Here is a 16,355-nt window from a genome sequence, read left to right on the forward strand (position 1 = left end):
TTGCAGAAAGGAGGTTTTTTTGGGTTTACATATGATATTGGCTTTAGTTGCATTTGAGACCCTTATTTTTTGTTTCCTTGACGTTTCTACCAACATTGGACTCGAACCAGGGTCTCATGGCGTCCCCCGGTCAATAGTTTGCTTTGTCTCAATATATCTCGTGCTTGACTTGAGACTTGATGAGCCTCATTGAAAAAAGCAAAAAAGAAGAGCATATTCTGATCTCATTTTATATTTTCAAGTCCTTTTCCTCCGTCTCCCTTCTTTTGATCACAGCAGTGATCAGAGCCAACTAGGGGCAGAAAAACTTTCATTTACGGGATATCACTGTTTTGCCATACCCATCCAATTACGTTCCGCAATGCGTAATAAGGATTATACATGGTGACACATGATTGGATGAAGATAGCAAAATAGTGCTAACCTCGTGACATGCAAGTTTTTCACAGCTAGATGATCTCATCCTCTTAGCTTTCTGGAATAGAAGTGTATTGAAAGCCCCCAGGCCCCCCACCAAATGGTGATTGATAACAGCCATGAAAATACACTTTGGCAAGCACCCTGGTCGATTGAGACAGAAAAGAAAAACAGGAGTAGGTGTAAATTGATCTCTCTGAAATTTTCCAACTTGGGCTTGTGTGGCTTTTGGATGGAAACTCAGTTATGGAGTGTACAAATGATACTGTTCCTCCATTCCCGCCGTGTGTTTTCTAGGACCAAAGCATATAACTTGGAGAAAGTTGAAATAAGCCGTTACGCTTTAGAGGCACAAAACCTATAAGCAAAGAAACAAGTTGTTTACACGTTAATCCAAGAAGTACTAAACAAGGATTAGCAAAATGGGATTTGCAAGCTCAGATATTGCAACTTGATGGGTCCAGGCTGGCCAGCCCCTACATATCCGAAACACAAATTCCCCAAAATTATGAACAGTACTTGATACAATCAAATGTTGTTCATAATTTTGGGGTCATATTAGAAATTAACAACTCCTAGCTCTCCTTCTAGTAGCGCATAACGATGGCATGGCGAAAACGAGTGAAAGTAACACACTATACCAAATGAAACTGAAGAAAAACAAGAAGGGTACACTAGTTTACAGAGTTAGAACATCTTGCTAATTATAGGTATGCTATTTTTACAACTACAGGCTAATTCAGAAAAGAAAGAAAAGAAGAAACTACCGGGTTATTCAGTATATGCTCAACCTAAAACTGAGATTTACAGTCCTGAATACAAGCAACACACGTGAAAGGAATTGTACAAAAATGGTCAGCTGAACAAATAGAACAGCCTTTAACTGTTTGAGGGTGCAACCCTCTTCGATTCAATTTCTTTCACGCTTTGGACTATACCGTCAATGTTTCTTGAGAGGTGATTTGAATGTTCTTCCATCTCTCTCAAAACCATATCAAGTTGTTCTTGATAGGCTGCAGATCTCTTCCGCTCACGTTGTAACTCAGCCGTCAACTCCCGAATTTTCACATCTTTTTCATCCTGGAACATACCCACAAGAAGAAAAAATAAGAAAACAAACAGATAATGCATGGTAAACATTGATTGTCAGTGAAAATATTATGGTAACAAAATGCAAAGAACTCTTCCCATGCCGTCATAAACATACATCAAGTAGCTGCTAGATGGCTTTACTAAGCAGTGATCAACTATATGAAGTGCTCGCTTTAACCATTATAAACTAGAGCACAATACCAAAAGATACAATTATAAACTTGAACTGACCAGAATACAGACACCCACTATAATAGATCACAGAAACGGATTAGAGAAGCAAATATGGCACATGAAGGGACCTGTACAAATTCTAATAAAGGTTACTACTAGAGTTGAGTGGGGAGCTATTTCTTTATATATATTTTTTATAATTACCTGAGTAAGTTTAAGTTTTAGATTGAATATCAAAATTGATTTTAACAATTTGGAGGTGAAGAAGCATGAGTTGTCTAGTATCTGAACTATAAACTTAGAACAATGAAACAATAGAAACTACAACATAGAGTAACCTTTTTAAGCAAGAGGCATCTGCTAACCTCATCCAATTAACCAAAATTACTAATATCATATAAGCCACATAACAATAGTAACTTTCCAACTTGTAAGAACTTCAAAACACTTCCAGGCAACAGACTGCAGCAAATCTCAGGTTCTTTAGATGATACTAGAACATGAGATGCACTTCCAAATCTATAGAGTAACATCACAGATACTAGATAATCCACTAACTTAAGCCACACAAATCACAATGCATCTCAAATGTCACCAAATAAACCTGTAAACTAAGGCGACATAGACAAATAGAATTTGAACGAGAGAAATCTTATCGAGTACTCACTGGTGTTTGAGATAGAAGCACAGTGCGACGACCATTTGCAGGTGTAACCACCAGTGGATGGTTATGCTCCTTTACAAATCTTGTTACTATCCATTTTCCCGATTTTTCTTTCTTTACCACTATCATTGCTTTACACCCTTCTCTGGTGATTGCGCGAGGCTTCCTATTCTCACTTCTTTTGGGTCTTGTCTTACGAAATCCCTCTTTATTACACACAAGCCTACGCCAAACTACCTTACCATCACGCATGGATCTTCGGAAGGCATCAACACGCATGATGAACCCCAAGTGTGTTGCATATGCGTCATAGAACACTTTGGCAGCCTCTTCGGATTCGAACTCCATACCCACATATGGTTCCATATCCGAATTCCCCTCAGATGTGACTGCATCTTTTCCATTGGAACTCTCTATCACATCCTCATCCTTGCTCATAGAAGATTGTTCATCCACTGCCAAATAGACATCGTTCTAAGAGTCAATCTAAGGTTCAATTTTCGGGAACTCAAGCAAGACAGAGACTTTGAGGGTGAAAATGAACTCTCATACCAAAGCGACTTCACTGCATAATTAATCGTGTAAAGTCTCACATTATAATGTTACAGAAACGAGTAAACTAGTTTCTGAATTTTCAGGAACTACTTCCGTGGAAACTCATTTTACGAATGTAACGAGTCAAATGACATCTGTTGAATACCACAACTATATCTAATCCAACCACTTGAAATAGCAAACAAATTATTCCAAAGCAAGCTCATTTATAAAGAATTCGACTTTATACACAAATAAGCTCAAAATCAATTGTCAACGAAATTGAACTGAACATGTTTTGAATGCTGGGTACATAGTTCGGTTGTGTTTGGCTGCTCAGAAAACACAAGAGAATAGTCATATCAGAGTGGAAATGTGACAAGCAGCTAAAATTGGGGTTGCTGAATTTTAAGTTGCCCAACTCATCGTTTTAAATCATTTCTCAGCAGCCAAAGAGAGCGGAAATTCCAAAATAGAAAACAGAAGAATCTAAGCTTTAAACCAAGTGCAGATTAATGAATGTTTAGACAAATTAAGAGTGAAAGAAAAGGACTAACTCACTTGTTTTAAGAGAGAGATCCTGACCCAGTAGTTTGCTTAGCTTCCACAATAGAGAGAGCGAGAGAGAGAGAGAGAAGAAAAAAAAGGTCGTTCCTTTTTCCCTGTTCTTTCTTAGGAGGTGGCGGTTGAAAACGTTTCAGAGAGGTATCGGAGCTCAGAGTCCAGAGGGGGTGTGGCAGGCAGATAGAGAATAATGATCCTCTACGGCGAAGAACAGCGTCCCTCTCTACGGATTACTGTTTTTCTTTTCTTAATTTTTTAAAAAAATTCTTTCTAATAATCTATATTATCTATATCCTTTGTGTTAGAAATATAAGTTAAATAGCCTTTCTCTTTGACAAAAATAGAAACCCCTCTTTCATCTAATTAAAATATAAGTTAGGCTAGTTGATCAAAATATGATTTTTTTCTTTTTCTTTTTTAATTTAATAAAAATAAGAAAAGAGATTCACATTTAAGTGCAAAGAAAGGCGACGAACTCACTATTCCGACTAACTTCCCTAACCCACTTTTGCTTTGTGGGACATTAAAAATAGTTTAGAATATTGTTTTCTTAAAATAAAAAAAATAAAAAAATACTGTGAGCCCAGCCCAATTCAGAACCTTCTAAACTGTATAGCCCTGACCACTTAAAAAAAAGTTATAAGAGGCAGGTCTAGTATAGCGGAAAAGAACCTTGATTTGCAGACGAGAAATTTTAGGTTTAAATCTCTACGACATCACAGTTGCGTGTGAGAAATTCTAAGGCCAAAACGAAAAAATAATAATAAAATAAAAAAAGAAGAAGAAAAGAAATCGATTTCACTACTCACTTACATTTGAGCAGTCTCTATCATCGTCTCGATCAGTCCATGGGAAAGCCAGAAGAAGATCTTCAGCTTCCGATATCAGTTCGAAGCACTTCGATTATTTTTTAATTAAAGTAAGCTCCTTTCTTCTTTTCTCTCACCCCCGCTCTACCAGCCTTTCAACTCCAATTTTTCCTTCTATTTTTATTTTATTTTATTATAATTATAACCAATCTATATATTCTTATCTCTTGTTCCCTCCAAATGCTTCTAACTACTCGAAAATACTTGCAAAGTTGTTTAATTTTTCAGATAAATATAGGTCATGCAATCCATTCATTGACGAGAAAGTGTGGGAAAGTGGAAAAACTTTGTTTTTAGATTCTCAGATCTCTGGTTATTTCATAGATAACATTCAACTGAGCATTCTAGAACTATTTGTGGAAATAGCAGCTTGTTGTTCAAATTTGTGTTTTGGAGTTTGTTTCTTTGTATTGTTTTGAGCTATTGGTCCAAAAAAATTTCTTGTGGATATTAACATTGGGTTATTGGTCCAATTTCATGAAGGCTTTACCTTTTGAGTTAAACTAGTACTTCTCCTTTTAGTAAGACGAAAATTCCCCATGAGAAAATGACCCAAGTATTAGAAAAGTAATTTCATGATATTGTTTGAAAGTAATGTGGTGTGTAGATTTCTTTAGTTCAGTTGAGCTCTTTATGGAGTATTAAGTGTGTTAGATTCGTTTTAATAACAAACTACGCATATAATACACCCGTAAAGATGTTTATGGATTCTCTTACGTGATTTATGACAGTGGATTTGGAAAGGGAAGCCGGGGCAGTAGATGAGTCTGTTGAAATGGCCATAGTTGCTTCAGAAGGTCCAATTCCGGAACCTTATGTGGGTATGGAATTCGATTCTGAAGATGCTGCCAGGAAATACTATACTGATTATGCCAGACAGGTCGGATTTGTTGTTCGTGTTATGCAGCGTCGTCGATCAGGCATTGATGGGAGAACTCTTGCCCGTCGGCTTGGGTGTAACAAACAAGGGTTTTCTCCTAACCAGAAGGGGAAATTTGGACCTGAGAAAAAGCCTAGACCTAGTGCACGAGAGGGTTGCAATGCAACAATCTTGGTGAAGATGGAAAAATCTGGAAAATGGGTTGTTACAAGATTTGTAAAGGATCATAATCATCCTCTGGTTGTTACTGCCAGTGGTTTTAGCACAGCGGTGAGCTTATTTAAAATATTTAATTGCTTCAACAATCTTCTCCTTTATTCATCATATCTTATTGAATTTTCAAGATCATTGTTTTTTGCCCCTTCTTTGCCACATCAAAGCCTGGTTCCCTCATAGTAAGGTGTATCATAAGTTGTTGAATGAACTACTGATTGAACAAGTTTCAAGCAGAAAAAGGGGAATGAGTTTGGAAGATTTCTAGTGATGTTCACGAATAAACCTTAGAATTATGTGAAAGTGGTCTCATGACCAAGCAAGTATAGTTTAGGAAGCCTTTTCCCAACTAAAACCTTGAATTCAATAGTTGAAACCTAAAAGTGCGGATATCAAAACTTCGCCTTTTTTTTTTTTTGGTTTCGCTTACTACTATTAATTTTCAATAGGTGTGATATACTTTGAATTAGTTCAGTCTCTGCAGATGAGTTATTTGCTTATTGATAATTGCAGGGTGATAAGGATAGGAAAATTGAGGAACTTATGATGGAGTTGGAGCGTCAAGATCAGCTATGTGCAGGTTATAGAGAAAAACTTCTCAGTTTTATGAATAACGTTGAAGCAGAAACGGAAGAACTGTCGGAAAAGATACAAGTTATAGTTGACAATGTGAGAAAAGTTGAATGTGAAGTGCAAAAACATTCTCGTCGTAGATAGCCTTGCAAGTTAACACCAGGATTTATTTGCCACTTATTTGCATTCAGCTCCATCCAAGAATGTACAGTTTTTATTAGAATCAGTTTCTTTTATGACAGATAGGAAAGTCCTTTTTTCACAAATAGAAAATTCCTTTTTTTGTTAGTTTGACCTCAAACTTTAATTGTTTCATTAGATTGAACGAAAGGTTCATGACTCTTTTATCATAATTGCAGCTTCAGTATCATACTCTCTGTATCTGCAATATTCAAAAATTCCTTTTTCACCACATGATTGTTAATATTGCAGTGATGTTGAATTAGAAAGTAGGATTAATTTCTGTTCAATACTAATAGGCTTAAGGGTGTAAGTTCAGGGTGCTAAATTAAAATTAACACTAGAAAATATATCTTTTTGAATGGACATCGATTTCTGGATTGAAAAGAAAAGAAACAATTAGTAAATTAAAAGTAAGTGTAGGAACAAGGCCAAAAGGGCCACCCTGGCCAATGGGAGGACAAAGCAATTGTTTGCCTTAGGGGTATTCCATTCACTAAACTATTCATGTTCAATTCAAGACATTTTCTGAGATTGCTTGTGGTATAAATGGGCCAAGCTCACTCATCTATACAGTATGTTAATCTGTCAAAGTACTCTCAAAAGGAGAAACATTAGTTGAATCCATCCTCATACCACTAATATGCACAGAGCCATACTTCTTTCTTCAGTTGTCGTCCAGTTCATTTTGTGGAAGTCTTTCAACTTCAGTCTCAAATTCTCTTACATCGTTAACGATTCCGCTAACTTTCATGGATATCAGTTCTGTTTGCTCCTCAACATTATCCAGCAATGTAAGTAGTAGCCCATGATATAGTTCACATAACTGATCTTCACGCTCCAGCTCCATAGTGAGTTGCTCAATCTTCATATCCCTTTCATCCTAAGAATGTATATTTGAAAACAAAACAGATTCAGAGGTTAAAGGCAAATGCAGTTTCACAATCATGTACCTATGTGCACTTTTAGATCCTGTGTCAAACTCTATTTCCTAATAGCAGAAATAAAACTCAAGTGTCAAACTCTATTTCCTAATAGCAGAAATAAAACTCAAGTCAAGAGATTCATCATCTTAAAAGTAAAACAGAAAGAAAAAAACTCCTATCCTGATCAATTCTGATCCAATTCCGAGGACCGTCGAAAACTAGGTCTCTGAAACTCCATTGCATGGAAAAGTTTGCCTGTAAAATTTGCTTCTCCTTGAAAACCTCAGGGGCCTCGTTTCTAGAGCAGCTAGTGAATTACATTGACGGCAACCATGATACTTATAGCAGGGATGAGTAATCTAAAGCACTTATCCTGATTAAAAAGTACATAAACCATGATATTTTGATATTTTGAAATTTTCGTTTCAGCACCACAGTAAATAAGCAAAGTTCAATCAATCATGTTTCTCCTCCTGCTTTAGAAGTTCCATGAGAGTAATGAGCATAGAGTAACGAGAACTAACTCAAAACTTCACATAAAGTTTACAGTAATAGTTATTTCTTGAAATAGATTAGATAAAACTTACCATAGAAATCCCAGAAGAAACTATAAGCGGATGAGTATGGTCCTTAACAACTCTTGTAACAACCCATTTTCCAGATTTATTAACTTTGACCAGCATCATTGCTTTACACCCTTCTCTTGTGCTAGGTCGTGGTCTCCGAACTGGCCGGACTTGATCTCTAGGTTTTACATAACGCCCTTGCTTATTGCAGGAGAGCCTACGGGAAAGAATTCTCTTGTCAACATCTGATCGCCGACACTGATCTATACGCATGATGAACCCTACATGCCTTGCATATTCACTATAAAAATCCTTGGCAGCATCTTCAGAGTCAAATTCCATACCAACATATGGTTCTGCAACTGCATTCAAGTCCCTTTCGGCAGAAGTTTCAGGTGCTCCAGCTGCCACATTCATATTCAGTATCACACATCACCACAATCATTATATTCGACAAACATAATCTCTCAAGTTTCAGGTGCTCCAGCTGCCACATTCATATTCAGTATCACACATCACCACAATCATTATATTCGACAAACATAATCTCTCTCTCTCTCTCTCTCTCTCTCTCTCTCTCAACATACTAGAAAATTGCATCTATTGATTTTCCTCCTACAGTGAAGACTTATATGCTTTTTTTGAATGCCAAAATTCATTCTTCCTCATGAACCACACTGCTGAAAACTAAATACTTGAAGTAGAAAAAAGTTTTTGAGAAGTCTGAAAGAATTTGTTTCATTGTTGTATTTGAAGTTCATATACATCAGGTGAGGTTGGAATCACTACGAAGGTTCCTAAACATTGAAATCACAGAAATTGAAGCCAAGCTCATGGCTAACATATTACAGGCAATCGTTCCAGCACAATGTTTCTGATCTCTCTCTCTCTGAGCATCAGGTCACTAAAAAAATGAGTCACACAAAGTCTCCTCTACACCCAATCAAATCATACACAGCGAAAAAAAAAAAGGCTTTTTTATTTTACCATAATCGAGTTAAAAAGTTCACATCTTTCGATTTTAAAGAGCTTTTGGTTTACTTTTGTTTTGGGAGTTTCAGAAGTTTCTCTACACTCCAAGTACAAAAAAGGTAAAACCCAGAATAGATTTCTATATAACAAGATTGAAATTTCTTTCAGAATTCTCTGCAACCAAACACAAACAAGGCAACATGAATTTTGGCCACTGGATGGAAAAAAAACCAATACTAATTTACTTGACGGAAGAAAGCTAGCAGTGTACTTACTGGGTTTCGGGTCGGTACTTAGCAAATCAAGCCAAGGTCTTGGTCTTCCGTTCTCCATTTCACGTTTCACAAACGGGTTCAGCAAAGCTAACAGCTTCCACCTTCACTGCGCATCCATCACCCACATCCAATATCAAAGAATTACTCAAAAGGCAACGTCGTATGGCATCCAACGACATCATTGTACTAGTCGTTTTGTAACTGTGGCACTGTATTGGACTAACTTGTTCAGTCCAAGCCCAACTCTCATAAGTCGACGCTACAATTCTACGCTAAGGGTCTTAATTTTTCCGTTTGTTTCCACTTTCCATAGAAAATGAATGAGAAGTGGTAAAGATTGAATTTTGGTGCTTCTCACCCGCCAATTTGTTGAGAATCTTATGTCAGGTATGGATTTCTCTTGCGGATTATATTTTTCATGCATTCTTGGTTTCCAAATTGAGATTAGATTGGGGTGCAATTTTAAAAAAAGTTCCAATTTTTCCGAATGATTTTATCTGGATTTTCATTTTTCTGATATATACTTCGTGGGTGTATTTGTTTTCGTAATATAAGACTAGATTGGGTAGTTTTCTTAAAAAGAAACTACAAAATTGAGTAATTTTGGTGGTCTTGCTGCTTGCAGGAGTTGATATTGAGAAACGGAAGAAAGGCCGTGGATCCCTGATAGCCTAGTTGCTTCGAGCCTAACCCCTGAGTTGTTGTGATGAATGTAGAGGTTGTGTGAATTATTCTGTTGTACAAGGAACAATGGAAAGCAAGGCTAACAATATATCATTCGATTCGGATGAGAGCGAAAGGTGTTTGGAATTTGAAAGCTGTGATGAGCATTTATTGATTGATGATGATGAGCTTCCAAAGGACATTGATTTATGCTCACTTGAAGTTGATAAGATCATACAACAGCCTAATGCAAGCTTGCCTTTGATGGGCAATGCTGTAGAGCCATACATTGGAATGGGGTTCAAGTCTAGAGACGATGCTCGAGACTTTTATATTGCTTATGGCAGGCATTCTGGGTTTACAGTAAGGATTCATCACAACCGGCGTTCGAGGATGAATAACATGGTTATTGGCCAAGATTTTGTTTGTTCTAGAGAGGGTTTTCGGGATAAGAAATATGTATGCAGGGAAGATAGAGTTCTTCCTCCACCACCTGTCACCAGAGAAGGCTGTGCTGCAATGCTGAGGGTAGCTTTAAGAGATGGGGAGAAGTGGGTGGTTACCAAGTTTGTAAAAGAACATAATCACACATTAATGGCTCCAAGTAAAGTTCCATGGCGAGGATTTGGGAAAAACTTAATTAGTGAGGTATGTTTCTAATCGTCTATGATGAGATAGGAGGTTTTGTGGCATTTATGAAGTTAAGTTGAATGGTGACAGATTCTGCAATATTTTCCTTTCTGACTAATGACCTAAATCTAAGGCAGTGCCTAAGCTTGAATTCAATAACGTAGCTGCTGCTTGGAGAACAAAATAAAAGCCCAGAGTAACAATATGTTGTGTACAATATTTCAAAATTATGACTGCTAAAGCAATTTTCTGTCATATCCAATTTCATAAAATAGTCAAAGTATAGAAGGAAATTTTTGAAATGCCATTTTAGCTGGTTTTATTAACTAGCTGCTGTTGATGGACCCGTATTTGTTTCATAGAAGTTGATGAGACAATGCTTCCCTGCCTAATGCATTGTGTTCCTTTTAATTTGATTTTGATAATGTATGTTTACCCTTATTCCTCGCAGGATGAGAAGGATCAGAAAATTAGGGATCTTACAATTGAACTTAGCAATGAGAGACAGCGATGTAAACGCCGATGTGCAGCTTATCAGGAACAAATAAGTATGCTTTTGAAAGATATCCAAGAGCATAGTGATCACTTGTCAACAAGAGTTCAAGATATAGTAAGGAACATAAGGGAACTTGAGAATGAGCATTGTGTAGATTCATAACAATAATGCCCTTTGTACATTTTTCCCCTTTGAGGCTTAATACAGATGCCACTAATTTTAACATTAATTTGTTTCAGCCAATCGGATATCGAGTTAGATAAACACCAGACGATATTGGTGTCCATTTTGTCAAGTATTTATGCTTCAGTATATCTGAATTGTTTAGCATTTATGAGAGGTAACCATTGCTCAGTTTTTCCTTTTTTTGGTTTCCTTAAGATGCTCCATTTTAGGAGCAAAAGGCCCTTCTTAAGGCTCCATTTTAGCACAAAAGAAATTCACCAAAGCAACCAAATATTACATTTAACCAGAAACTAACAAGTATCTGACAATCGAATGGTGATCATAAATAATTTACACGTGTCTCATCTTCTTTTTTTCTTTAAAAGTGAAGCAGCGCGCAGAAATATCCTATCAACCTCGTCAAAATTTGGCAAGTCAGCATCTTCGTTCACTGATTTAGCCTTCTTTGAGTCCATGGATATTTGACGCAGGTGATCCTCAAAATCTTCAGGTTCTCCATCACTTTCAACTGGAAACTTTTCAAACTCTTCCAAATACAAGGGTCGCTCTGCCTTCTCCTCAGTCTCCTTGTCAGAATCAGTCTCAAAAATATCTGATAAATCTTCGGAGTCCGAAGGCATTTCTGAATCCGTTACAAGGTCATCTTCAGAGCATCCCCTGCTTCGACCGATTATTTCTTTCAGCTTATCTGAAGGCTCCAGCTTGAAATTTGAGGAGCTCCTGGAGTCTACACTATCAATGTCAGTTTCTTGGGTTTCTTCAATAGCATCTGTTTCAATTTCAGGTTTCCTTTTAGCCTGTGCTCGAAGCAGATCAAGATCCTGTTCAAGTTTTGGAATATATTTCCTTACAGCCCGAAGGCCATCCTTATACTTCGATTTATCCAAAGCCTGGGGGGGAGGGGGAGAGGGAGGAAAGCGGTAAACAGAAGGGAAAAAATGAGAACCAATAATGATGGACAAAATTTCAAGTACATGATCAGGGGCTCTAGTTTTAATTCCAACATCTGTCAAAAGTCTAACCATATGGCATTCATGCACATCTCTGTATACTTTTTATGCCCTTTCTTTACTAATGAGGTCCTTTAGGTACCAAAAAATGGATGCCTAATGCAACTGATCAACCATAGTTCACAAGGAAAAATTGTTTCCAGGGCATGAGGAAGCATTGTCGTACTTATCATGCATTGATTTAAAATGTTTTACAAAAGGAGCAATTGTGGTAGTTACTGTATGGAAAACTGATTTCAAATATGCAGTTAAAAAGCATAACCCCTTAACAGGCAGTGTCAGAAATTCCGACGGTTAATTCTAAATTTCCATGCATAAAAGAAATAAAAACATAGAGCAGAGAAGAACCTTCTTCCTAGAGAGAGTAACCCTAGGTGACATAATCTCTGTCGGTGGCTGAGAATAGTTCTTCCCTCTGTACATAATTATTGTGTATTCTTCATGAATGCCGAGCACAATCCCTCCAGTTAATCTTGCCAGCTCAGAAGCTATCTCCTTAACCTCCTCAGGTGAGAATGTCTTGACCACCACTTGCAGAGTTTGATGTTTCTTCCAATGCAAGTGCATGTTCAGAATCACACCCTGGTATATTCCCCGTCTTCCAACGGGCACATAATTCTTGCACTTGAGACCCATCTTCAAAAAGAAGAAGTGTTCCTCTGGTGTCAATATTTCTGGATCATGGTTTGTCTCTGATGTCTCCGAGGGCTCAATCTTCTTAATAGCTTCAACAAGCCTTTCCTCTTTCCTTTGAGCCTACGAAACAGCAACCAGATACTCTCTAACGTAAGACTGCATTCTCTAACACTTGGTGTCCAATTGAGTTACTTTTGCCATGGAAAATGGGTTGAAAGATATGCCAAAAACAATAAAAACTGTAATAAAAAAGTGGCATTTACATCAAAACCCAACACAATTCTTAGCGTATAGAATTTTACCTTTCTCAACTTGTGGAGAATTTTTTCCTCCGCAGTCATTCTCTTAAAATCCTTCTTCTTCTTCCACCTGAAGAACTTGAGCCACCTAACGACTGCTCTTTTCCCCTTGAGCTTTTTCCTCTTCACTGTAGCACTACCAGTGTCCTTAGCAACTGTGCCTTCTTTCGAATTTCCCAATGGCTCCGCAGCTTTGTGCTCTGCGTTAACACAAGAAGCTGAATGAACCCATCGATGGCCCTCCAATGGAAACCTTGTAATACCAACCAAGTCCCAAACAGCAGGCTTTTGAACAAACACCTTGCATACAACATCGCCCAAGCTACTCCACCGTGAGGTCGTGATATGAAATGCTATTTATCTCAATGTATATTTCACAAAAAGCTCCATACTTTATGAGATTTGAGAAAGATGGGTACCTGGGTTTCTCAATATTGAGCCGATTATGAGATTTGAGAAGACGCAGTGAACGGAAGACGCTCGTCCGCGCCAGTTTCTGCATTGGGCCTGAGATGCACGCACTTCTCTGTTTTGGAGAATCCAAAAGAACACGACTTTAGGTCATTTCGAATTTGCCCCTTTCAAAAATCAGAGGGTTTGGAAGCTTTTTAGTAGTGATAAAATTCAATTGAATTAAATTGCTTCAAGTGCGTCTTCTTCAGGCTTATTTCTATTGAACCCCGGTTTGGAACGATGAAGAAGCAGCAGCGTAAGCAGGAAACGGTGACGTTTCGGAGTTGGCCTGGCTGTCCTGTTGTGATTACCAACCGTAACAGGGTTAATATTGTCAAAACAGGAAAAACTGTAATACTAATGTTCGCCTCATTCATCCGGTTTCTTGGAAGAAAGATAAAACGTAACCTTTTTTTCCCCTCTTTCCTGAGTTTGGTTATGTACATAGACGTTATAAAGATTAAAATGTTGATTTGCAATCCATTTGTCAATATCATTGTCGTCAGCATTGGTAAAATATCGATTGCACATTAACAATTCGATCTTTAATTAAAAACCGTACACGCATCTTTCGATCACTTTAACAACTATAGTGAGCATCATAAGATGAAGGATAAGGCATAAGATGGTCACCATTAACCCCACAATATTTCACCAGAATTGCATTCGACTTCATTTTGATTATTCGGTTGGCTAAAGATGAGCTAACACCCCAAAAGACCAACATCACCTTTTAGAGTGGCTCCAGCGAAGGAGCCCAGCCCGAGGCAAGGGCAGAAAAAAAAAAAAAATTTCGCTCCAGCGTGCAGCCCAGGCCCGGGTTTGGTGTGGGACCCACCAACTCGGGCCAGCCCGAAGGCCAAACCAGCCCCAGGTCCAAAACGCGGGTGCTGACGTCAGCAAGCGCGTTCAAAATTTTTTTACCGTTGGCGCGTGCAATGCACGCGCCAACGGTAAAAAAAATTTAAACCAGCGCGCTGACGCCAGCGCCAACGGTACGCTGCCACGTGTCGCGCGCAGTGCCTTCCGATCTGTTTCTTCTTTCTAATCCAACGGCTGAGGCTTTTTTGGGTGAAAAAAATATGAAAAAAAATTCTAAAAAATTCTGATATTTTTTTCTATAAATACCTATCAATACCCTTCACTTTCAACACCAATACTCTTACATTTCATTATACTTCTACTATAATTCACTCTTTTTACACAACATTTTCCTTTTTTTCATCTATCATTTTGATTTCATATTTTTATGGCTTCTTCTATCGAAACCGGAGGGGCTTGGAGCACAATGGAAGATGTTTCTTTGTGTGAGGCTTGGCTCCAAATTTGTCAGTGTCCCGTGTCCGGCAATGAAATGAAATTTTTTCATATGTGGAAAAAAATTCATGCCGAATTTTGTGAAAAAATTCCGGGGTCTACTCGTACAGAGATGACATTATCCAGTAGGTGGAAAATTCTCAATAAAGAGTTGGGAAAATGGAGAAATGCCCTAGCAAAAGCGATGGACAACTATAGAAGTGGGCAAAATCGTACTAACGAGGTAAGTATTTTATAATTTTTGTTTTATTAAGTTTAATCTCCTAATATATATATTTTGTTAATATTGCTTGCATTTTCAATATTTTGTGTATATTGCTTGCATTTTAAATATGTTGTTAATATTTTTTGCATTTTCAATATTTTGTTAATATTGCTTGCATTTTCAATATTTTGTTCATTTTTTTGCATTTTCAATATTTTGTTAATATTGCTTGCATTTTTAATATGTTGTTAATATTTCTTGCATATCCAATATTTTTTAAATATTTATTGCATTTCCATTTTTTTTGTTCAATAGATGATTCAAGCACAAATGTGGTTCGGTGCAACCGGGGGTGGCAAAAAAAGTTTCACCCATCATGAATGTTGGGAGGTGGTGAAATTTTGCAAACGCTTCGTAATTATTCCAACGGGTCCGGAGGTTGTGTTAAACGAGACGCCACTCTGTGATTCAATGCCATCGGATTCACATCTCGATTCTCCTATGAGTCAAGACTCACCCATCGAAAAGGAGCCGAGGCCCATTGGTCGAAAGGCCGCGAAGGCAAAGAAAGCGGGTAATTCAAGCAATCAAAATCCACAATTTTTGGAGGAAATTGGAAGGCAAAACGGCATAAGAATATAAATGGAGCAAAAACGCCAACATAACGAGTTGGCCCTCAAGCTTCGGCTTTTTGTAGAAGCCGTTGGAGATCCCTGGGAGTAGGTTTACGCAGGTAGTCCCTAGTGTACAGAGTTTCAACAGCTTGACAAAATCTTACCAAAGCCTCCAACGTAGTGGACTTCCCCATCCGGGCAATCTCATCCACCTGATCAGCAGATGCTCCATACGCCAACATTCGTATAACAGCTGTAAGCTTTTGCTCCAGAAGAAGCCCCAAAACCCCAGCAACATCACACTTTTGAACAAAGTATGCATCATAATTGCAAATATCATGCATGACTTTATTGAACAAATGAGGTTGCATTCTAAATCGCCTTAGAAAATCAACATCAGAGTACAAAGAAGTTGGGATAAAATAATCTTCCAAAAGATTCTTACCCCGAGAATGCCTATGTCTTTCCACATTCCGGCGGCGGCCGGCTTGTGAACTATGGTGGCGACCTTGGTTCTCTTCTTCTTCCAAAGCCACTGCTATGAGAACTTGCTCATCGACTTGTCTCTGCAACTCATTGACTTCATCTGCTCTACGGTTTCTCTCTCTTCTTTCTCTCTCTTGCCTCTCCAAGCATCTCCTAAATTCTTCCATTCAGAATGAATGAAGTATGAATTCTAAACTCTCAGAAATGAAAATATAGAAAGATGTGGTGTGAGAGGTATGAGTTGAGACTCTGGTTTTATAGAAAAATTTGGCAAGATAGACATGCCACGTGGCTTGATTTTATTGGATGAAAATCTTATCTGAAATTTGAAATTCATCCGAAATTTGAACCCTAATTTGTATGAAATTTGAATTTTGAAATTCATCCGAAATTTGAACCCAAATTTATCTGAATTTTGAATTTTGAAATTCATCCGAAATTTGAACCCAAATTTATCTGAA

General features: G+C 37.8%; 5 protein-coding genes across 8 annotated transcripts; 2 read left to right on the forward strand and 3 right to left on the reverse strand.

Moving 5' to 3' along the window:
* Positions 1-524: 524 nt before the first annotated feature.
* LOC117636720 (protein FAR1-RELATED SEQUENCE 7) lies at positions 525-3,709 on the reverse strand. Of its 2 annotated transcripts, XM_034371368.1 has the most exons (4): positions 3,443-3,709; positions 2,351-2,802; positions 1,356-1,497; positions 525-775 (listed from the first exon to the last, which is right to left on the reverse strand). In XM_034371368.1, coding segments are annotated over exons 1-4 (660 nt in total). In that variant the 5' UTR covers positions 3,444-3,709; the 3' UTR covers positions 525-710. The 2 variants fall into 2 exon arrangements, with proteins under 2 accessions (XP_034227259.1, XP_034227260.1); XM_034371369.1 differs by lacking the exon at positions 525-775 and having other exon boundaries at positions 1,040-1,497.
* A 588-nt stretch (positions 3,710-4,297) lies between these two features.
* On the forward strand, positions 4,298-6,350 carry LOC117637539 (protein FAR1-RELATED SEQUENCE 5). Its single transcript, XM_034372450.1, has 3 exons — positions 4,298-4,364; positions 5,046-5,464; positions 5,921-6,350. Coding segments are annotated over exons 1-3 (624 nt in total). The 5' UTR covers positions 4,298-4,363; the 3' UTR covers positions 6,125-6,350.
* A 263-nt stretch (positions 6,351-6,613) lies between these two features.
* LOC117637597 (protein FAR1-RELATED SEQUENCE 1-like) lies at positions 6,614-8,998 on the reverse strand. Its single transcript, XM_034372526.1, has 3 exons — positions 8,900-8,998; positions 7,674-8,056; positions 6,614-7,043 (listed from the first exon to the last, which is right to left on the reverse strand). The coding sequence occupies exons 1-3, from the start codon at positions 8,955-8,957 to the stop codon at positions 6,828-6,830; spliced, it is 657 nt and encodes a 218-aa protein (XP_034228417.1). The 5' UTR covers positions 8,958-8,998; the 3' UTR covers positions 6,614-6,827.
* A 166-nt stretch (positions 8,999-9,164) lies between these two features.
* LOC117612095 (protein FAR1-RELATED SEQUENCE 5-like) lies at positions 9,165-10,917 on the forward strand. 2 transcript variants are annotated; one of them, XM_034340828.1, is made up of 3 exons: positions 9,165-9,286; positions 9,525-10,210; positions 10,644-10,917. In XM_034340828.1, the coding sequence occupies exons 2-3, from the start codon at positions 9,650-9,652 to the stop codon at positions 10,848-10,850; spliced, it is 768 nt and encodes a 255-aa protein (XP_034196719.1). In that variant the 5' UTR covers positions 9,165-9,286; positions 9,525-9,649; the 3' UTR covers positions 10,851-10,917. The 2 variants fall into 2 exon arrangements, with proteins under 2 accessions (XP_034196719.1, XP_034196720.1); XM_034340829.1 differs by having other exon boundaries at positions 9,596-10,210.
* A 193-nt stretch (positions 10,918-11,110) lies between these two features.
* On the reverse strand, positions 11,111-13,497 carry LOC117638897 (uncharacterized CRM domain-containing protein At3g25440, chloroplastic-like). 2 transcript variants are annotated; one of them, XM_034374064.1, is made up of 4 exons: positions 13,239-13,497; positions 12,823-13,141; positions 12,233-12,640; positions 11,111-11,764 (listed from the first exon to the last, which is right to left on the reverse strand). In XM_034374064.1, the coding sequence occupies exons 1-4, from the start codon at positions 13,319-13,321 to the stop codon at positions 11,216-11,218; spliced, it is 1,359 nt and encodes a 452-aa protein (XP_034229955.1). In that variant the 5' UTR covers positions 13,322-13,497; the 3' UTR covers positions 11,111-11,215. The 2 variants fall into 2 exon arrangements, with proteins under 2 accessions (XP_034229955.1, XP_034229956.1); XM_034374065.1 differs by having other exon boundaries at positions 12,823-13,119; positions 13,239-13,496.
* Positions 13,498-16,355: the final 2,858 nt, after the last annotated feature.

Source organism: Prunus dulcis, chromosome 8 (assembly GCF_902201215.1).
Source record: "Prunus dulcis chromosome 8, ALMONDv2, whole genome shotgun sequence".
NCBI lineage: Eukaryota > Viridiplantae > Streptophyta > Magnoliopsida > Rosales > Rosaceae > Prunus > Prunus dulcis.

Excerpts from the sequence above, each read along its gene's own strand:
- LOC117637539 (XM_034372450.1), top strand. Across the intron at positions 5,465-5,920 it reads CCAGTGGTTTTAGCACAGCG|GGTGATAAGGATAGGAAAAT; the intron begins GTGAGCTTATTT and ends TGATAATTGCAG.
- LOC117612095 (XM_034340828.1), top strand. The coding sequence starts at position 9,650 with ATGGAAAGCAAGGCTAACAATATATCATTCGATTCGGATGAGAGCGAA. Across the intron at positions 10,211-10,643 it reads GGAAAAACTTAATTAGTGAG|GATGAGAAGGATCAGAAAAT; the intron begins GTATGTTTCTAA and ends TATTCCTCGCAG.
- LOC117637597 (XM_034372526.1), bottom strand. The coding sequence starts at position 8,957 with ATGGAGAACGGAAGACCAAGACCTTGGCTTGATTTGCTAAGTACCGAC. Across the intron at positions 8,057-8,899 it reads AAGTACCGACCCGAAACCCA|CTGGAGCACCTGAAACTTCT; the intron begins GTAAGTACACTG and ends TGAATGTGGCAG. Across the intron at positions 7,044-7,673 it reads TTTCTTCTGGGATTTCTATG|GATGAAAGGGATATGAAGAT; the intron begins GTAAGTTTTATC and ends ATACATTCTTAG.
- LOC117638897 (XM_034374064.1), bottom strand. The coding sequence starts at position 13,321 with ATGCAGAAACTGGCGCGGACGAGCGTCTTCCGTTCACTGCGTCTTCTC. Across the intron at positions 13,142-13,238 it reads CTCAATATTGAGAAACCCAG|CTTGGGCGATGTTGTATGCA; the intron begins GTACCCATCTTT and ends ACGGTGGAGTAG. Across the intron at positions 11,765-12,232 it reads TTACTCTCTCTAGGAAGAAG|GCTTTGGATAAATCGAAGTA; the intron begins GTTCTTCTCTGC and ends CCTCCCCCCCAG.
- LOC117636720 (XM_034371368.1), bottom strand. Across the intron at positions 1,498-2,350 it reads TGCTTCTATCTCAAACACCA|GATGAAAAAGATGTGAAAAT; the intron begins GTGAGTACTCGA and ends GGTATGTTCCAG. Across the intron at positions 776-1,355 it reads CCTCTCAAGAAACATTGACG|GTTTTGTGCCTCTAAAGCGT; the intron begins GTATAGTCCAAA and ends CTTTGCTTATAG.